This window comes from Phymastichus coffea, unplaced genomic scaffold, assembly GCF_024137745.1.
Source record: "Phymastichus coffea isolate CEN01 unplaced genomic scaffold, Cenicafe_Pcof_1.1 PCOF00050, whole genome shotgun sequence".
Lineage (NCBI taxonomy): Eukaryota > Metazoa > Arthropoda > Insecta > Hymenoptera > Eulophidae > Phymastichus > Phymastichus coffea.
The window spans coordinates 1147936-1164584 of record NW_026706861.1 but is presented as its reverse complement, the minus strand read 5'-3'; the positions used below and the strand labels follow the sequence as shown (position 1 = coordinate 1164584).

At 37.5% G+C, this 16649-nt stretch overlaps 3 protein-coding genes across 4 annotated transcripts in view; 2 read left to right on the top strand and 1 right to left on the bottom strand.

The window, feature by feature from the left end:
* Positions 1-257: 257 nt before the first annotated feature.
* Positions 258-3821, top strand: LOC131665296 (vesicle transport protein GOT1B). Its single transcript, XM_058937112.1, has 4 exons — positions 258-518; positions 637-728; positions 840-1018; positions 1226-3821. Exons 1-4 carry the CDS (start codon positions 494-496, stop codon positions 1350-1352), a joined length of 423 nt encoding a protein of 140 aa, XP_058793095.1. The 5' UTR covers positions 258-493; the 3' UTR covers positions 1353-3821.
* LOC131665295 (ADP,ATP carrier protein 2) lies at positions 3682-7790 on the bottom strand. The gene is made up of 4 exons (XM_058937111.1): positions 7520-7790; positions 4437-4698; positions 4129-4363; positions 3682-4020 (listed from the first exon to the last, which is right to left on the bottom strand). Exons 1-4 carry the CDS (start codon positions 7680-7682, stop codon positions 3778-3780), a joined length of 903 nt encoding a protein of 300 aa, XP_058793094.1. The 5' UTR covers positions 7683-7790; the 3' UTR covers positions 3682-3777.
* A 5257-nt stretch (positions 7791-13047) lies between these two features.
* Positions 13048-16649, top strand: part of LOC131665393 (protein furry) — a 71386-nt gene continuing 67784 nt past the window's right edge. For both annotated transcript variants that reach the window (XM_058937265.1, XM_058937266.1), the window contains exons 1-9: positions 13048-13190; positions 14109-14177; positions 14342-14383; positions 14930-15091; positions 15411-15586; positions 15651-15850; positions 15919-16128; positions 16199-16406; positions 16486-16623. In XM_058937265.1, coding sequence (XP_058793248.1) covers positions 14135-14177; positions 14342-14383; positions 14930-15091; positions 15411-15586; positions 15651-15850; positions 15919-16128; positions 16199-16406; positions 16486-16623 — 1179 coding nt within the window. In that variant the 5' untranslated portion in view covers positions 13048-13190; positions 14109-14134. The remainder of the gene's footprint in view (positions 13191-14108; positions 14178-14341; positions 14384-14929; positions 15092-15410; positions 15587-15650; positions 15851-15918; positions 16129-16198; positions 16407-16485; positions 16624-16649) is intronic.

Sequence of the window (16649 nt, the reverse complement as noted above, 5' to 3'; positions counted from 1 at the left end):
TTTATTCCATTTAAAGAGAAGCTGTTACAAATTATGAATTTGAATTGAAAAAAAAACAATATACCTCAAAAATATTTTCATGTCATTTTTCTAAAACACCTCGTCGGATTCAAAGTGTGCCTGGTTACACAGCTATCGGAAAGATAATCAGACGATTCTACCAGCAAAGTTTGTTTTATAAATATCTTTTATTTTTATTGTTGTGTACTAAAACGTTAAGACAATTCATTTTCAATTATTTAAATTATTCTGTTAAAACAAAACAATTAACGTGCTCTTACCGATTTTCTTATACTCTATTATAGCATTGTCGCAACAATAAAAGGTTGCATTTTCAAATTTAATCGAGAGTTTTGCATCATATGAAAGGGATGACGTGGTAATAGGTTAGGTTGAAAGCAAGGTGTCGCGAGTGTTCAACGCATCATTCAATGTTGAGATTTTTATTTTGTAAATGTATAAATTTTGTTAGAATTATTACAATATTGTAAATATGTTCGAAATCACGGACACACAAAGTGAGTGTTAAATGAGTTATTTCCGAAACCTTTCATTAACGACTTTTCAGTTTGACTAAAGCAAGTATTTTTCTATTGCAATATTTTGTAAATTAATATTTCTTTTTTATTTTATTAGAAATCGGCGTAGGACTTGCTGGTTTTGGAATAGCTTTTCTATTTCTTGGAGTTCTACTCCTGTTTGACAAAGCACTTCTTGCTTTAGGCAATGTAAGTTTGACTTTCATTCATAAATCTTGAAATGCAATGATAATAAATAAAAACAGATGCTGGATTTAATCTTTATTTTTGTTATTATTCTTATTTACTTGATATTTTTAGATCTTGTTCATAGCTGGTTTAGGATGTGTTATTGGTCCACGAAGAACACTTAGTTTCTTCTTTCAAAGACACAAAATAAGAGCTACTGTTGCGTTTATAGGTGGAATAATAGTTGTAATGATGGGCTGGCCCATTGTTGGCATGATTTTTGAGACATATGGCTTCGTTCTTCTCTTCAGGTAATCATTGTATTAAATCTTGAAAATTTTTGTTATAATTCAGATATAATCACTACTGCAAATATTTAAAAAAATAGGCCTACTACATATACTTATTTTATTTTTTAAATGATCATATGTTTAAAAATTTTAACATGAAATATGAAAATTATTTCATATCCTTCATAGAATGAAAACAGTATCATTGACAATGATTTTAATTTATAGTGGCTTCCTGCCAGTTGCAATCAACTTCCTTAGAAGAGTACCTATCCTTGGTACATTCTTAAACATGCCAGGCATCAGTTTGATTCTTGATCGGCTGGCAGGCGACTCGAATAGGACAAGAGTATGATGACATTGTTAACATTGACCCTTCATTGTGCCACTATACAATTGTATATATATATTCATTCATTAAGAATTTGTATCATCAGACTTGTCATTCCGCGTTTTTCTATAGGCGAGTTTAATGTTATTAATTACATGTAAATTTTGTGAACAAAAAAAAAAGTTATTATCTACAGTGACATGCACAATTTTCTTAGGTTAATAAGTGTTATTAATTGAAGTGCATGTAAGCTGGTTCTTAACGTGAACATTTTGTATATAATTATGTACTTTCATATGTTATAGTTATAGTGGAAAAGATGTCTTCATTCCAAAGTAATTTTCTTCAATCATTTTTTTTAATATTGGCAATTAAGAAATGTTTACTGCCTTTAATGAAATAAAATATTATTTGTAAAAGAATGGACTGTAAAGTGGGAATAAAAATAGGCTTTTCTTATAAACTATGTGGAAAATGTGTATTCAAAAATTTTCCATGATTCTAAAATACTTGAATTTTATAAAATATATAATTTTTGTTGTTTTAGGACTAGTAATATTTCCGGCGCTATGTTCCTGCATTAACATTAAACTAACTTTACTTAATCAAATTTGTTTTTATTTTAATTTCAAATTTGGCATCATATCGTTACACTAATTAAAATGATGTCACCGTAATGTACTCTATTGATGATCTTGATCTTTAACTTACAGATCATAGATAATTATAATATCAATATCTAACCACTTAATTAGCTTTATAAATTTATAATTAAAAAATTTTCAATGTTAATGGATTTCATTTTTAAACCGTGCAGACCTTTACAAAAAGGCAAAATACAAAAATAAAGTTGAAAACATTATTTTTATTTGCAAGAAAATTCCAGTATTATAAATAGCAGCATGACAATATATATAAAGAAAAGATAGAAAAAAATAATTTCAAAATGAAGAACAAACACAGACAAGTCGAGATTTTTTTGGTTTCGATTTTTATTGATTTGTCTTCCCTGCACACATCCTAACATGAACAGATTAGATGTATGCATTATTCACAGAGTTACACGCTTCTCCATTCGTAATATATTACACGTAGAATCGTATCTCTGCGTAATATGGGTGCGAAAATTTAAATAAAATCCTTTCAGAAACTTATTCATCCGCAGATTTTGTTTGCCACTGATTAATCCGTTTGTTATTTTTCAAATAATTCCAGCTTTGTTTAATTAAACGTTTCTTGACAAAGAAAAAATTGCTTTACTTCAAAGTTTTTTTAAGTTTCATTTTAATTATCTACAATGGGCCGAGAGAAATGTTCTTTCTCAGTTAAGGGCGGGGGGCGGCCCACGTCTACGCGCCCCGCCATCGCCGTTCCGTTGATGTTTATTTTTCTCCAGAGAGAAAAAATTTGTTGATTATTTGTTTAATGATCTTGCGTCGCGCCTTTATTTTGAGTTATTCTGTTGACTCTCTCTCGCATTTGAACTTTTTTGCTTATTAAACATTTACAGCGACTCTCGACTTGAGCTTGCACGAGCGATGACGTTACCCCATTACGTTATAATTAATTGTAATTAAACAACACAAAATAATTCAACTAAGTGCAGAGTTTAACGCGCGCGGCGCGCATTTACACATCGCAAAAGTAAACAGTGTGGTTTCGCTAAAAAGAGTAAGGGGAAAGAAGGAAGATTGGGAAATCGACTTCATTCCACCCGACCCTTTTGTTTCACGCACACTTGGTTCTTATTTTTACATATAATTATATTCATCCTAGCATCATGCGCACGTTTAACGTGAGTGTGTCCTCGAATTCAATTAAATTACACGAACGGTCGGCAAGGAGAAGAAAATGATGGTAGCGCAGAATGAGTGAATACTGAATCCGGTATGTAAATAAAATTTGATGTGTTTCTTTTACACAGCTATTCCGCGACTACCGAATCGTATGGAAAATAAACATTTATATCTCACTCGCGTGCCCCGCTTTTAATATTATCTGCGTGAGAGTTTTCTTTCGAATTGTCGAGTCGAGCGTGTACAGTGATCAATTTTGAAGGTCTCGTTAAGATTTGTATTGATCTTGATGACATTATTACTTTTTTAACGTTTTTTTTTCTTTTTCTTTTATACCGGAAACATGAAATGAAAGGGTGGATATGAGAGTTGTTTAAATAACGGAGTGTATGGCTAGTAGTTGAGTGGAACGATTATTCTTTTTTTGTCAACGTTTTTCCATCGAAATTTTTTTTATATAAGATTTAACGGTTTTTTTATGGTAATGACATGAAGACCGTTTGGTGGTTTAGTTATTCTCGAAATAAACGCCATTAATAACGTTGTTGTTGTGATGGATTCTAAAAATTTTGGTAGCTGTTAACATAGGTTCTTGTCCGAGTTTTGATCTTGGATTGTTGTAGTCGGGTAAAGGTAAGATGATGATAAGATGTTTAAAGAAGTTTCTTGATCTCGTCGTAGAGTACAAGTACGAGTGCACCACCAGTACCACGGAGAACGTTGGAGAAGGCGCCCTTGAAGAAGGCACCGGTACCTTCGGTCTTAGCGATTGTGGACCAGCAGTGCATGGTACTCTTGTACAGAATCTCGGACTTGGCACGTCCGGACTGCATCATCATTCGCCTACGCACGGTGTCAAATGGATAGGATACGATACCGGCAACGGTGGTTACAACCTAAAAACGTCAAAATAATCAAGAGTCAGTATACTCTTTGAAATAACGACAATGTCGCTAGACAACTGTACAGTGGTCCAATTGCCCAACGAGTGAGTCACTACTCACCTGTGCAATACCCCATGAAACCAGGAACGGAGTCTTCTTGGGGTCAGGCAGCATACCACGGGCTGTGTCGTAGAAGCCGAAGTAAGCGGCACGGTAAATGATGATACCCTGTACGGATACACCGAATCCCTTGTACAATCCTCCAATACCGTCAGCCTTGGAGATCTTGGCCAAGCAGTTACCCAAACCTGTGAACTCTCGCTCACCACCAGCCTTGCCGACGTCGGCAGCCAACCTGTCAAGCAAGAGAACAAGTTTAGTTTGTTTGGTCGATTAGAAGAAAAGAATCCAAATAGCTAGATATTCACCTGGTTCTGGCAAAGTCGAGTGGGTAGACGAAACACAGACTGGTGGCTCCAGCAGCACCGCCCGATGCAAGGTTACCAAGGAAGTAACGTCCGAACTGGGTATTCTTGTCGACACCTCCCAAAAATACCTGCTTGTACTTGTCTTTGAAGGCAAAGTTCAACGCCTGCGTTGGGAAGTAACGGATGACGTTGGCGAAATTACCACGCCAGTAACTCAGGAAACCCTGCTCTTTTGGGATACGGACGAAGCAATCGACCATACCTGAATATAACACAAAGCAAACGTACTCTATTAGTTATCTATAAATATTTGTCGTTAGTTTTTATACAATCCGAACGTAAGTATTGGTTTCAAGACTAATGTTATAAAAATTACGCTCATTGCATTTCCGCCCTGTTAATATATTTTTCGACGTCTAATTTTAATTAAGGAAATTTTTTTCATTATAAGCCTACGTCATGCACTCTGCGAAAAACCTACATCTGAAAGATGATTTTTGCCAAAAGTCACCTTCGTCCAGCCGAGGAAAAAAGCTTTAAGCTCGCCTTGACACACAATTTTTCCAGCATGGCACTGCGCGGCTGTACGGCACCGATTTATCAAGTATTTTCCCTCCTCTTCGATTCTCCGCGTGTGTGACTACTAACTCGACGGTATGTATCGTGAGTGACGTCAGTCGCACGCACGCGCCGCGACTTTACGATTAGAAAAATCTATTGCAACGATGATTCGTCCGCAGATCGTGTGACCAAATTTGCATCTTCGCTAATTTGTTTTTAACCGTATTCACATTTCCTTTTTGTTTAATGCAGAACCAAGCTACTGAAAGTCATATATTGTTTAAGTTATGATTCGTATTACACCATGGAATGATAATTGGGACAATTTTCCATTAGACAATGGTGGGCTAGGCATAGATTTTTTTTTATGTCCGGCCTCTAAACAGTGCCGAAATAATCTGAAACAATATGAAGTTTAATGGCTAGTATTTAGCAGATTAAGTGTAAACGAAGTAAGCAGCCTAAGAGGAAATTTCCTTATGTTTTTAAGTCAAAGCACACGCGCAGACACGTCTATCAAAAAACGGGTGACGCGCGAATTTTCCTCTTCGAACAAAGTTATAAAAAAAACGCTACGAGTCAATCCTTCTGACAGAAAAAAAGAAGGCCTAGGTTGCTAGCTAATGTGTACTTTTGTAATCGAAATTCTGATTTTGCTCTTTTACGAACTGCAGTAACGCATGCTTGATACACCATTTGGAAATTCGATCTATCGATCGATTTATAAGCAACACATAGACAAAAACGCGCACGTTCCCAAACATTACAAACGCATTTAATAATAGTTTCGTTTCGTGTTACTTGCATAACCATTTAAAGGTTCTTCCTTTCTTTTTTGGCACGCGCAGCTTCTCTCCAAGTTCGACCATCAAATTATATCTTTTTTGTTAGAAGACATTCAGCCTGAACTTGTTACACATTTAGGCATTTAAAAATATTTTAAAATGCATTGTGTAACGAACTAACAACAAATATGTCGCAAAGAATAGGTGTACCTATAATCAACCTCAACTATACGGCATCCAATACTTGTAGGTACATACAACAAACGAAGGAAAAAGGAAAAAATGGTAATTCATTCGAGAATAAAAATTGAAGAGAGTGGGCCATCGCACGATTTGGTAACCCAGAAACCAGTCTGGATACCGTCCAAGTCCTCGTGACATAGGTGCGCGAGTACGAATGCGCGCGCGACAGCTCTTTAAAAGCTTCCAAGGTCACGGCCTAACCTAATAGAACTCTTCATCCGCGTGTGTGCAGAGCACACGATCAATGTCTTGGCAACGAGCTTTCACGTGATTTCCTACAGATTGCCCCTTGAAGAATTCTTAAATGCATATTTTAAATCTCGATAATTGCCGTGCCAAACAAGTGTTCGGAAAGAAGTACACGTTGCTAATTGCACTAAGGAATTGAGTCTGCCATGAGTATGTAGTGTAGTGAAGTATACGATAAAATTTATAGAATTTCATTATTTTTCTGACAATTTTCTAATTTAAATAATCTGAATCAGCTGATCGATTACATATATTATAATATCACAGACATGAGTAGTGAAGTGTCATGAATGTCACCGTGAGATTAGTCGCGCGAGTACTTGAAAAAGTAGGTGTTCTAATTTCGTTCAACGTTCTGTGAATACCCAAGACAAAACAAAAAATAATAATTTTATGTAGCTCAAATCGCGAAATGTCGATAAAAATAGCATATCTGGTTCGTCGAACATCCCGTTCGATTTTGCAAAAGAATATCTAATTGTTCTCACTGGCAAGGTGACTGTCACGTTTTAACCTCAAAGAAACTACAGTCAAAAAAGTTCATTCCATGGAAATGAATCAACCTGAATTCGAAAATCCTTAATTTTTTGAACGCAAACGAGGACACGTACATTTTTCCAATTCTGGCCAGGCAGAGCACACGGAACAGAGCCAAACCGCCATGTTGGACCGCATCGTCATCGATCGCGCGCACACAAGGGCCATGCGCCGCCTATGCCATCTGCCATACCTACCTTAGATTCATTCGTTCGAATTTCAAATTCGATTTCGTTTCATCGCCCATTGCCACGATCAAAAATTAAAACCATTGACACCGTCGTTTTCCCTTGAATTATCGATCGGTCGCGACCTTGTGTTGTGCATGCTTTCTCGGCTACAATGTCCGTGCTACACTTATGTAAGCGTGTTCGGTCTCTCTTTCTCTCTTATCCATCGCATCGTTACATAAACGGCAAATAAATGACTTTTAAAAAGACGTTGACGAGTTTTTTGACAGCCGACGAAGTGTCTTTACTGACAGTAGCAGTCAAATTATATAATACGGACGTCGTCCTCGAGGGGAGCCCGACGCTTTTTCTGTCTCTCTCGCACTTTCACTCAGCGACACTGTCGCGTGGCACACACGAGGCGGACGAAGAACGAGGTGCGAACTTGAACTTATATTTTCCCAGTATATTACGATTTGTTGATGGTACGAAAATCATTCGAACTAGTGCTATCGATATTAATGCGTGTACGACTTACCCTTATAACGCTGGTCTTCGGCGATCTGCTTGGAGATGTGTTGTACTTGGAGAAGCAGTTTGACACGCTCGATGGGTGCAACGGCGGTTTTGGAGATAGCAGCAGACACACCACCGGCGATGAAGTCCTTGGCGAAAGCCACGGGATCCGCGAGACCAGACATCTTGATGTGTTTGTGTGAGTTGGGTATTAACGGGTTAAAAAACGAGAGGAAGAGAGGAGAGTCTTGACTCCTGTATCGGGCGCGCGCCGGACGACGAGTGAGCGAGCCAGAGGTGTCGAGCTGATCGCGAGAGAGAGCGAGGCAGCAGCTGCCTTCGCCCACTAAGAATAGACGCGCAGATCACGTGGCCAGCTTCTGCGCAGCCCCCGCCCCTTTCGACAGTTGCACGATATATCTCGAGGACGATTATTGCTTCTATCTATTCACCTGCCTGTTGTTGCTATCTCGATTATCCGTCTATACGCCAAGTTTACCGTCACGCAGGCAGACAAATTGAGACTTTTCGGGGCAAAATTTACGAGGTTCAAGCGAGTTGTTTGTATTCGCGCGTCTACTTGTCGTATTTCCGGTCAGTGACGAACCAATCGTAAGGGCGTAAGCATCGGGGACGCCGAGTGTCAAGTACGGAAGCACAGGTGCAGACGTGCAAGGTTTTTCTTTTCGTCGACTGTCATGTGCCAACAATCATTTATATTCCATTCGATCATCACATTGATTATCATAACGAGTTTATCAACAAATAGATTTTCATTCAACAAGTTTACGTGAAGTATTCGCGGAAACGTTCGAAGCAATTGAATTTTCCCGCGGAATTCTTCTTTTTCGTGTTCGGTTCATGTACTACGCATGTCAAGTTGAGGGAAAGCTGGGCTTGGCAACGCTGGCCTTTCGTACTCCGTGCATACTCGTGAGTCAAAATTCCGAATGAACGTAGGAGTGTCAAACGAAGCAAGTTGCTTAAAACGGAATAACGCGGCCGATCATTTCATGATTGATACATACGCTGATCCAGCTAACGTGATAAATCATTCATCTTACGTGTGTGAATTTTCACGTTATACAGTTGAAGTTTTGTATAATGTTGGAAGCAACGTTGCCACATATTTTTCTTGCGCTCGCGCGCGGAATGCGGCACACAAAACTCGAAGTCAGGGCCAACTCGTGACCAAGATATTTTCTATCATCGTCCAACCCACGCTCGTATATACAACATATATATACACAACCCTACTGTGCAGTCAGTGCATATTGCATGTGTGCATGTGCGATCGATGATACGAAAATGTTAGACGGTCGTTACGTCACACAAATTTGTTCGTGAAAATTATCGAAAACTACACAATGTTGTCGACGCGCATTTTCTATTTGTCTTCGCAAATTTAACGATAAAATTCAGAGCTTACGTGCGCGGACAAAATCGATCAATATGTGTTACCGTTACATAATTTTTTTTTATTCAGGTGAGGCTTGCATTTTATTTTTTTTTCTGTTAATAGAACGACAATGAAGCTAAACATTTGACACCTAAACATTGACAATAATGCTCTAAAGTGTTTTAAATACAATTTGATAAAAAATGATCAATCATCATCAAGAGTATGATTTGTTAGATTAATGTCAGTGTTAATTACAATATTATTTCGTAAAGAGCAAGGATAATTTATAAATGAAACGTCAATTAAAAAAATATTTAACAATGAGAAACCGTCAATTTTTTCTCTTAGACCATATATTTTCAAGCTGTTCAATATGCACGAAATTTTCTTCGTTTTCTTTCTCATCAACAATAACAAACATCTGATGAAATTACGAATTTTTGTGCGGAGTATGAAACTGATAAAAAAGGTAAACTGCATTCTCCTTCCTATCGACTTCCATTGAAGTTTATACCCCCGTCCTCGCAATATTCAATCATTTGCTTCAGCTAATTTATTAGGTCTGTTGTTGGCATTGTTTTATATAATGTCATATTTTTCCTTCCTCGCATCTAATCATTTGTTTATCGTGCTATTTTCCTCTTTCTATTCCCGCGACAAGATTAAACGAACGCAGAGTTGTTTAAACTTTCTTTCTTTCAAAATGTCAGTCTATGAAATTGATACTGCAAAATCATTATTCACCCATCAATCGTTTCCCCATAATCTCTGCAAATATTCACTTATCAACTTCTATCTCGTCGTCACCGCCATGTACAACAACCGGCAAGGGCAAGATAGAACAAGAGTAAAGAAGGCGAGGATGAAACAGGTCAGCGGAGCTATTGCGCAAGCATCTGTATCCATCCTCGCTGGCTCCGCTCCAAGCGACGAGCCAAAGTTCAATGGAGCAACGTCGCCGCTACAGCCCCCGCCGTATTTATAATACGCCTGCCTGTACGCGCAGCTTTGCACGCACACGCACAGCACTCCACGAGGTGTTGTCCTACGAATAGCGAGCGCGCAAAGGGAATTTTCCCTTTGCGCAATGCGAGTCTGGACGCGTTGCTCGCAAAGCAGGCCAGTCGCAATTGCCGGCGACTACAGCGAGGCCCTAATCGATGACGCGCAAGACGAACGTACGGAAGAGCGCGAGTCCCGCGGTCGGTCGGAGCGCAGCTGATCGTGTGCCAGAGCCCACGATGTGCCGTTTAGCCTCGGGACTCAAGCTTGCGCGTGTCCTCGTCTGCTTATTCTCTCGACTCGGTAGTCGGGCATTTGTGTGTTGACATCTTGCGACGCTCGTGCGATCCACGCCCGCGTCGCCGCTCGCAACGCGCGAACGGAAGGTGTTGCTCCAACGAGTGGCTTTCGTGCTCGGTTCTTTCGGTTTCCGCGCGACTCGAGCGATAACAAACGTGACATTCTACAAATGTCGCTGAGTATCACCGCGAGCTCGCGAAGTCGTGGCTTGTACACCTGTTTCGCGCAGACATCGTCGCGCGTGTGTCTTGGCAGCGAGAGAGTCTCGACGCGTTCAAAGTCGTCGATTGAAACACGATCGCGATATTGCTTTTCATTGTGAATAAGAAAGTCTACATTCCGGAAATTCTGGAAGTGTCTGAGATGATACGTTATAATGATGCATTATTGTCGGGTTCGACGTTTCGACGAGATTTTGGCGTTCGAGGTTGAAACAAGCCTTCTTCATTACGAATTTTCTTGATGCGCAGACAGTATGCGAATCGAAGCCACATCTGCCTCTGAGCACTCTGTGGGAGTCAGAGCATGATGTACGAATTTCAAAGGCGGAGAAGGATCGACTTGAATGAGCAGCCACGCGTTTTATCCGCGCGCGATGATAGCAAAAACAGCCAATGGATTGGGATATATCAACTGCCACAATAACGGCGATTCGGCAATAACCTTCGATAATAAATGATCAATCTTTTATCTTCGTGATGGATCATCCATCGCGCAATAGTTTAAAAACGCTCTGAGCTTCGAGTAAAATTGACGAAGTTGATCGCTAAGCGTAGCCGCACCCAGGTACAATCAATCGCCGCAAAATCTTGGAGAGAAAAACGAAAATGCCAGACAAATTGCATAGCGGCTTTTGGGTGGCGTACCGCAGATAAATTCCCTTATCAACCGTGTGCGTGTATGCGCGCAACGCACGATGACGCGTCGTCGGAGGAATCCGAATTCATGCTCCATTATCGCGGCATGCGGCAGATATGTCATTGTGTAAGACAACTCTCCCATGCACACGCGGTCAATGTGCCTTTTTTTTCTGCACGGCAGATTGTATAACTACGAATTTGAGACTGCGCCTCAATGAAGAAGCCTCATAAATAAGGCACAAGGCTGTGGTCAACAGCAAGTTTGGCAAATGTCGAGTGATTTTTTCAACGCTTTTTGCTATATGCGCATCGTTGACGGTCGCGCGATCGTAATACGTTGCTTCTATCTCTCGAGTCTAAATTGGCGTGTGTTTTGATGACGATTTTCGCCTACCGTGCCAATATATCGAGAATCAATTTCGCCAATTGATGTTCGCATATGTATCTATTATCAAACTAGCATGGCATCCGCATACTTTTCGTCGCGTAACGAACAACTTCGTGTGAAAATAATTTGTCGGATTAACGAACGAAAAAGAAACAAAGAAAGAGATTTACAAATCAAAGTGCTTCGACTTGCATCAAGTCAAAAGCTTCGAGTTGCACGCTAGCGCGCATGCGCGAGAACGAAAGCTTGCAATGGAATACCTACACGTGGACGCGCTAAATGCGTGCGCTTATAGACCGACAGCGGTCGGCTTAAAAAAGCTCTGAGGGACTGCGCCGCCAGTGCCGTTATAGCACGACGCAAGATGCAAGGTGCTTCAATGCCAGGGACACCTATTCCATATCCGATGCAAAAAAACCTCGTATTGTCAATTTTTTGGCGCTTGCTGGGATTTCGTTTCTTCTTCTTGCTCGCGTTTTTTTCCTTCTCGATTTGTTTAAGAAATGAGAGATTTTTTTGTTTTGTTGTCGTTCGCATTTTCGAAATGGTGTGTTTGACAAATAAAGAATTTGTTGCGAAAATAAAAGCGAGGACGAACGGCGAATGGCAAAAATGACGGAAGATGCGAATTTAGTTAAATAAAGTCGAGCGGAGTGGTGTGTTTGTAAAAATTGTCGGAGAATTTTCGAGTAGCTTGTCCGGAAAGGTGTGGTTGCTGAGCCTTCACCCTTAATTACGAGTAGTTGGTTTTTTTGCTATTCACAGTCAGTTTGAGGTCAACGTAGGAAAAGACAAGAAAAAGGTAAATGCATTTTGAAACGCGGTTAAATTTTGCTTTGTTCATTTCATTTTTGAACGCAGCATAAATGATCATTTCCAGTTAGAGGTGTTGTATAAAAGGAGACATCGGGCGTCGGACATCGGCCATCAGACGTTTACCATGGTGAAAAAAGATAGACAAATGATATATCACTGTACTAATAATGTTAATACAGCAGATCAATATTTTTTATCATTGTTCACATCCCGCGCAATCACGGACACGCTCATATGTTAAACAAACAATTTATTTTTTAACTTGATAATCTCAGTACACGTCTAATGTCCGTTGTGTGACGTTCGATGTCTCCTTATGTAGAAAGCCTCTAATTATAAAACGACGATTCTTAATTTAATTGTATATTTTTAATTCAATGAAAACTCGAAAAAACTGCTTCTAATTATCCAAAAGTGACCTGTTAGAAAAAATTTTACAGTAAATCTGAATAAAACTTCAAATTTAAAAAACCGACGACTAAATAACTAAATAAATAAGTATAGTACATCGAAAATTAGCAATCTCAAGTTATGAAAGCCGCGCACCTATAGACTTGGTAAGAAAGCAGAAACCCATGAAAATGACATAAAAGAAATAAACAGAATCGGCCTTAGAAATTACCATGAGAATGGATATACAGTTTGGAATAAGTTCAGTCTTTCTGTTGTAACGGGCTTTTCACCTAAACATAACGGGTTAACCTCGATTTCCAGTAACGTTGTAACGTGGCGCCATCGTTCGGCTTTTCCCGCTATTATCGATGAAAAACACTGGCATAAAGGCCTAAGCCCAGTCTGTGAGTGAAAGAAAAAAAAGCATAGTAAACGGGAGCAATAATACGCAATGAAAGCCGGACGACTTTTCGCTCGAAGACGTTAACTCTCTGCGGCGATCGACGGTGATTGATTATCACGTACTGTTACGGTAAATTAATTTCTTTTAGTTTTAATATAACCTCTTATTGATAACGATTTCTTGTCTTTTTTGTCTGTGTTATCTACTATCATCATTATCATCATCATTATCTGACGATGATTTTCCTCGTCAGTGAGGGTAGTTGAAGGAGGGAGTAGGTTTTCGCGAAATATCATGCAAGGTTATGGGTTCCGCAGTTTTTGCACTTTAACGACTGCGAGTTTATTTATTTGCTTTGTGTGTGTGTGTGTTCGCGCGCGCTTATATGTGTGTGCGCGCGCGCGTGTGTGTATATATATATATGTATGTGTATGTATAAAACTGAACTCTTGTAGATTAATCAAAAACATTTTTTTTGTTTCTGTCGAGATTTCTATTAACCAGTTGATTGGACGAACTGTTCCGTTTCACAATGAAATTCTTTTTTAATTAACAAAGACATTTATCTGATCTTTGTTTATTGTTAATGGTTGCTGGTTGTGGAATTAACATAGTTTGAAATTTTATTAATGGAGCATAGCTTATATTGTTGCTAACGCAAAATGAAACTTGACTAGAAGACCCATGTTTTACTCAAAAATGACTAATCAATAAAATAGTTTAAGAAACTTACTTTATTTACTCAATAAAATCAATAAAACTTCCAATAGTGATGAGTTGGTCTACATTTTGGTAGAATACTTCTGAAATTACTTAGTGTAAATCTGTATTCATAGAACAAAAAACAATTTTTTAATATAACTTGATATAATAATAAAATATATAGCCAAAGAAATATAGATTCTTTCTAAAGAAATATATAACAATTTATTCTTTTGTTACAATTATACAGTCATTCAATTCTCACAAACCTACATGATTGCTGTTTGATTGAAGTTTTATTCAAATAAATCATGTTATCTAGTTAAATTTTCATGTCCTTTACAGAGATGGCTTGACAGCAAAGCCGAAAGATGTTGCCTGAAATAGAGGCAAACATTGAAAACATGACAGAAGGTTTGTAAATCTAATGTTTGATCTGAATAATCCATTTATATACACTTACGATTACTTATACTAAATCTGTATATGTTGCATGCAATTAATGTTTTCATATTTCATTGTGATTACTCATTAGTATTTTTCTACTAGATATACATATGTAGAATTTTTAATTGCAGGAGGAGAAACTCAACCCAGTGGTGAAAGAGGACCTCAAAGTGGTATATTTTATGTTTCTTTATTTTATAAGTAGTATAGTCCTTACTATTGAAAATATTTATATATCATAAATTGTTTAATTTTCCTAAAATTTTTCCTATTTCTTTCTCATTTCTTCTCTCTTACTTTTTGCAAACAGATTTGGATTTATATCACATATATAAACTATCACCTTAAAACATAATTATCAGTTTCAAGTTCTCTTTTCAATTAGCTTAAAGAAAAAGCAAGAAGCTTTTTTTACACTTAGATCCTAACCTTAAGCTCTTATCCCTTTGACTATACATAAGCTTTAGCATACAGTCAAAGTTAGGTATCTAACTTAATATAATTAAGTTAAACTCTACTGGTAGCATCTGTTACGTTACAAAATGGGGCTTCATTTCTTAGTCAGTTCAATGTGTAGAATTATAATATAATAACCCTTTCTCTCTTTGATAAAGTTCTTTTATTTCTTTAGATTGCTTTTAAATATTTAAGGATCACATTTATAATTTATAAATTAATATTAATAAATATTTAATTTTTTTCCATTGATTCTACAACAGTTACTGAGTCGCGAGTGGTTCAAGGTGAAGGTCTTCATGAGGGAGCCACAGAAGCAAACTTTTCTGGACCATGTCAAGAGATTTTAATGACTCATGGTTTGGAACAAGAAGGCAGCGATGTAGCAAGTGTTCATACTGCTAGTACCTCTGCATCTGGAAATGGTTAGTTCTTTTCAATAATACATTAAGCAATACTAGAAAGTCCAAATGATCTAAAACTCAAATTCAGTAGTCTTTATAAATTTATGTTTGGATCTGTCATACAGGAAAATTAGTTTGTGTTATTCTATCATGATATATATAACAGTAGATGAAAAAATTTATAACTAAATAAGTCACATTTCATTCAAAATACAAACTGTATTAAACTCTTGTAGTAGTTTCAAAGAAGTCTGTTTGTTAACTGTTGAGTGTTATACAATAAACATATGCTGTAATTTTAGTATCAATTTTCAAATGATATGGGAATATGATTTTTCAGAGTCTATTTCAAGTAAAGTGACAGTAGTGCTGCCCTGGGGTGCTCAAAAAGAGACCATGAAACCTCAGCAATTGGGAGAAATGGATTTAAAACCAGGTGAATATGTGATGCGATCACTCTTCACTGATTTTACAATTCAAGCTGAAAAGAAAATAGAGGCTATTATGACTGAAAATGTAAGTAGTGTAGATTAACTTCATTAGACACCTAATAATCTTATGATTTTGTTCATGCTTGTAGGAAAAACCACTTTCTAAAGTTTTACAAAGAGGAGAAGATCCTCAATTTGATCAGCTTTTATCAGCTTTTGGAACAGTTGCTGAACATTGCCTTCCATCTATACTTCGATCTTTATTTAATTGGTATGAAAGACAACTTGCAGATCATGGAACAGATCAAAAAAAATTAGCTGCTGTAAAAGAAGACCAAAAAGGAAAAAGGTAGAATATGAATTTTTATGTTAGTTGCACTTGAAATCAGATGTGAAAAAAAAATTCTTTTCTTTTAGTATTATGTATACTATAGTATCAGGAAGCGTCGAGACAGTTGAAAAAAGTGAAAATGATTTACTTCAAGAAAGAAGAGATTTGGCTGTGGAATTTATATTTTGTTTAATGTTAATTGAAATTTTGAGACAGTTACCATTCCATCCGGGTCACGAGGATTTAGTTACGTATATTGAAAATATTGCCTTCAAACATTTCAAATACAGAGAAGGGTGAGAAATAATTATTACTGACAAAATTATTTTCTTGTCATTATATTTATAACTTTTTCTTTTTTTATAGAATTCAAACAGAACCTAATGCAGCTAATATCCATATAATCGCAGATTTATATGCTGAAGTGATAGGAGTTCTTGCACAATCTCGATTCATGTCCGTTCGTAAACGTTTCATGGTCGAGCTGAAAGAACTGAGAGCTAAAGAACCTGGACCACATACAACTCAGAGTATTATTTCATTACTCATGGGCATGAAATTTTTTCGAGTTAAAGTAAAGATACTTCTTCAATATTTTAAACGTTGTTTATAATATGTCAGACTTTTATTCCGATTTTATCGTTTAATTTCAGATGGTACCAATAGAAGAATTCGAGGCATCTTTTCAATTCATGCAAGAGTGCGCCCAATATTTTTTAGAAGTGAAAGATAAGGATATAAAACATGCACTGGCCGGTTTATTTGTAGAAATTCTTGTTCCTGTAGCTGCAGTATGTATATTGTTATTTTTAAATAA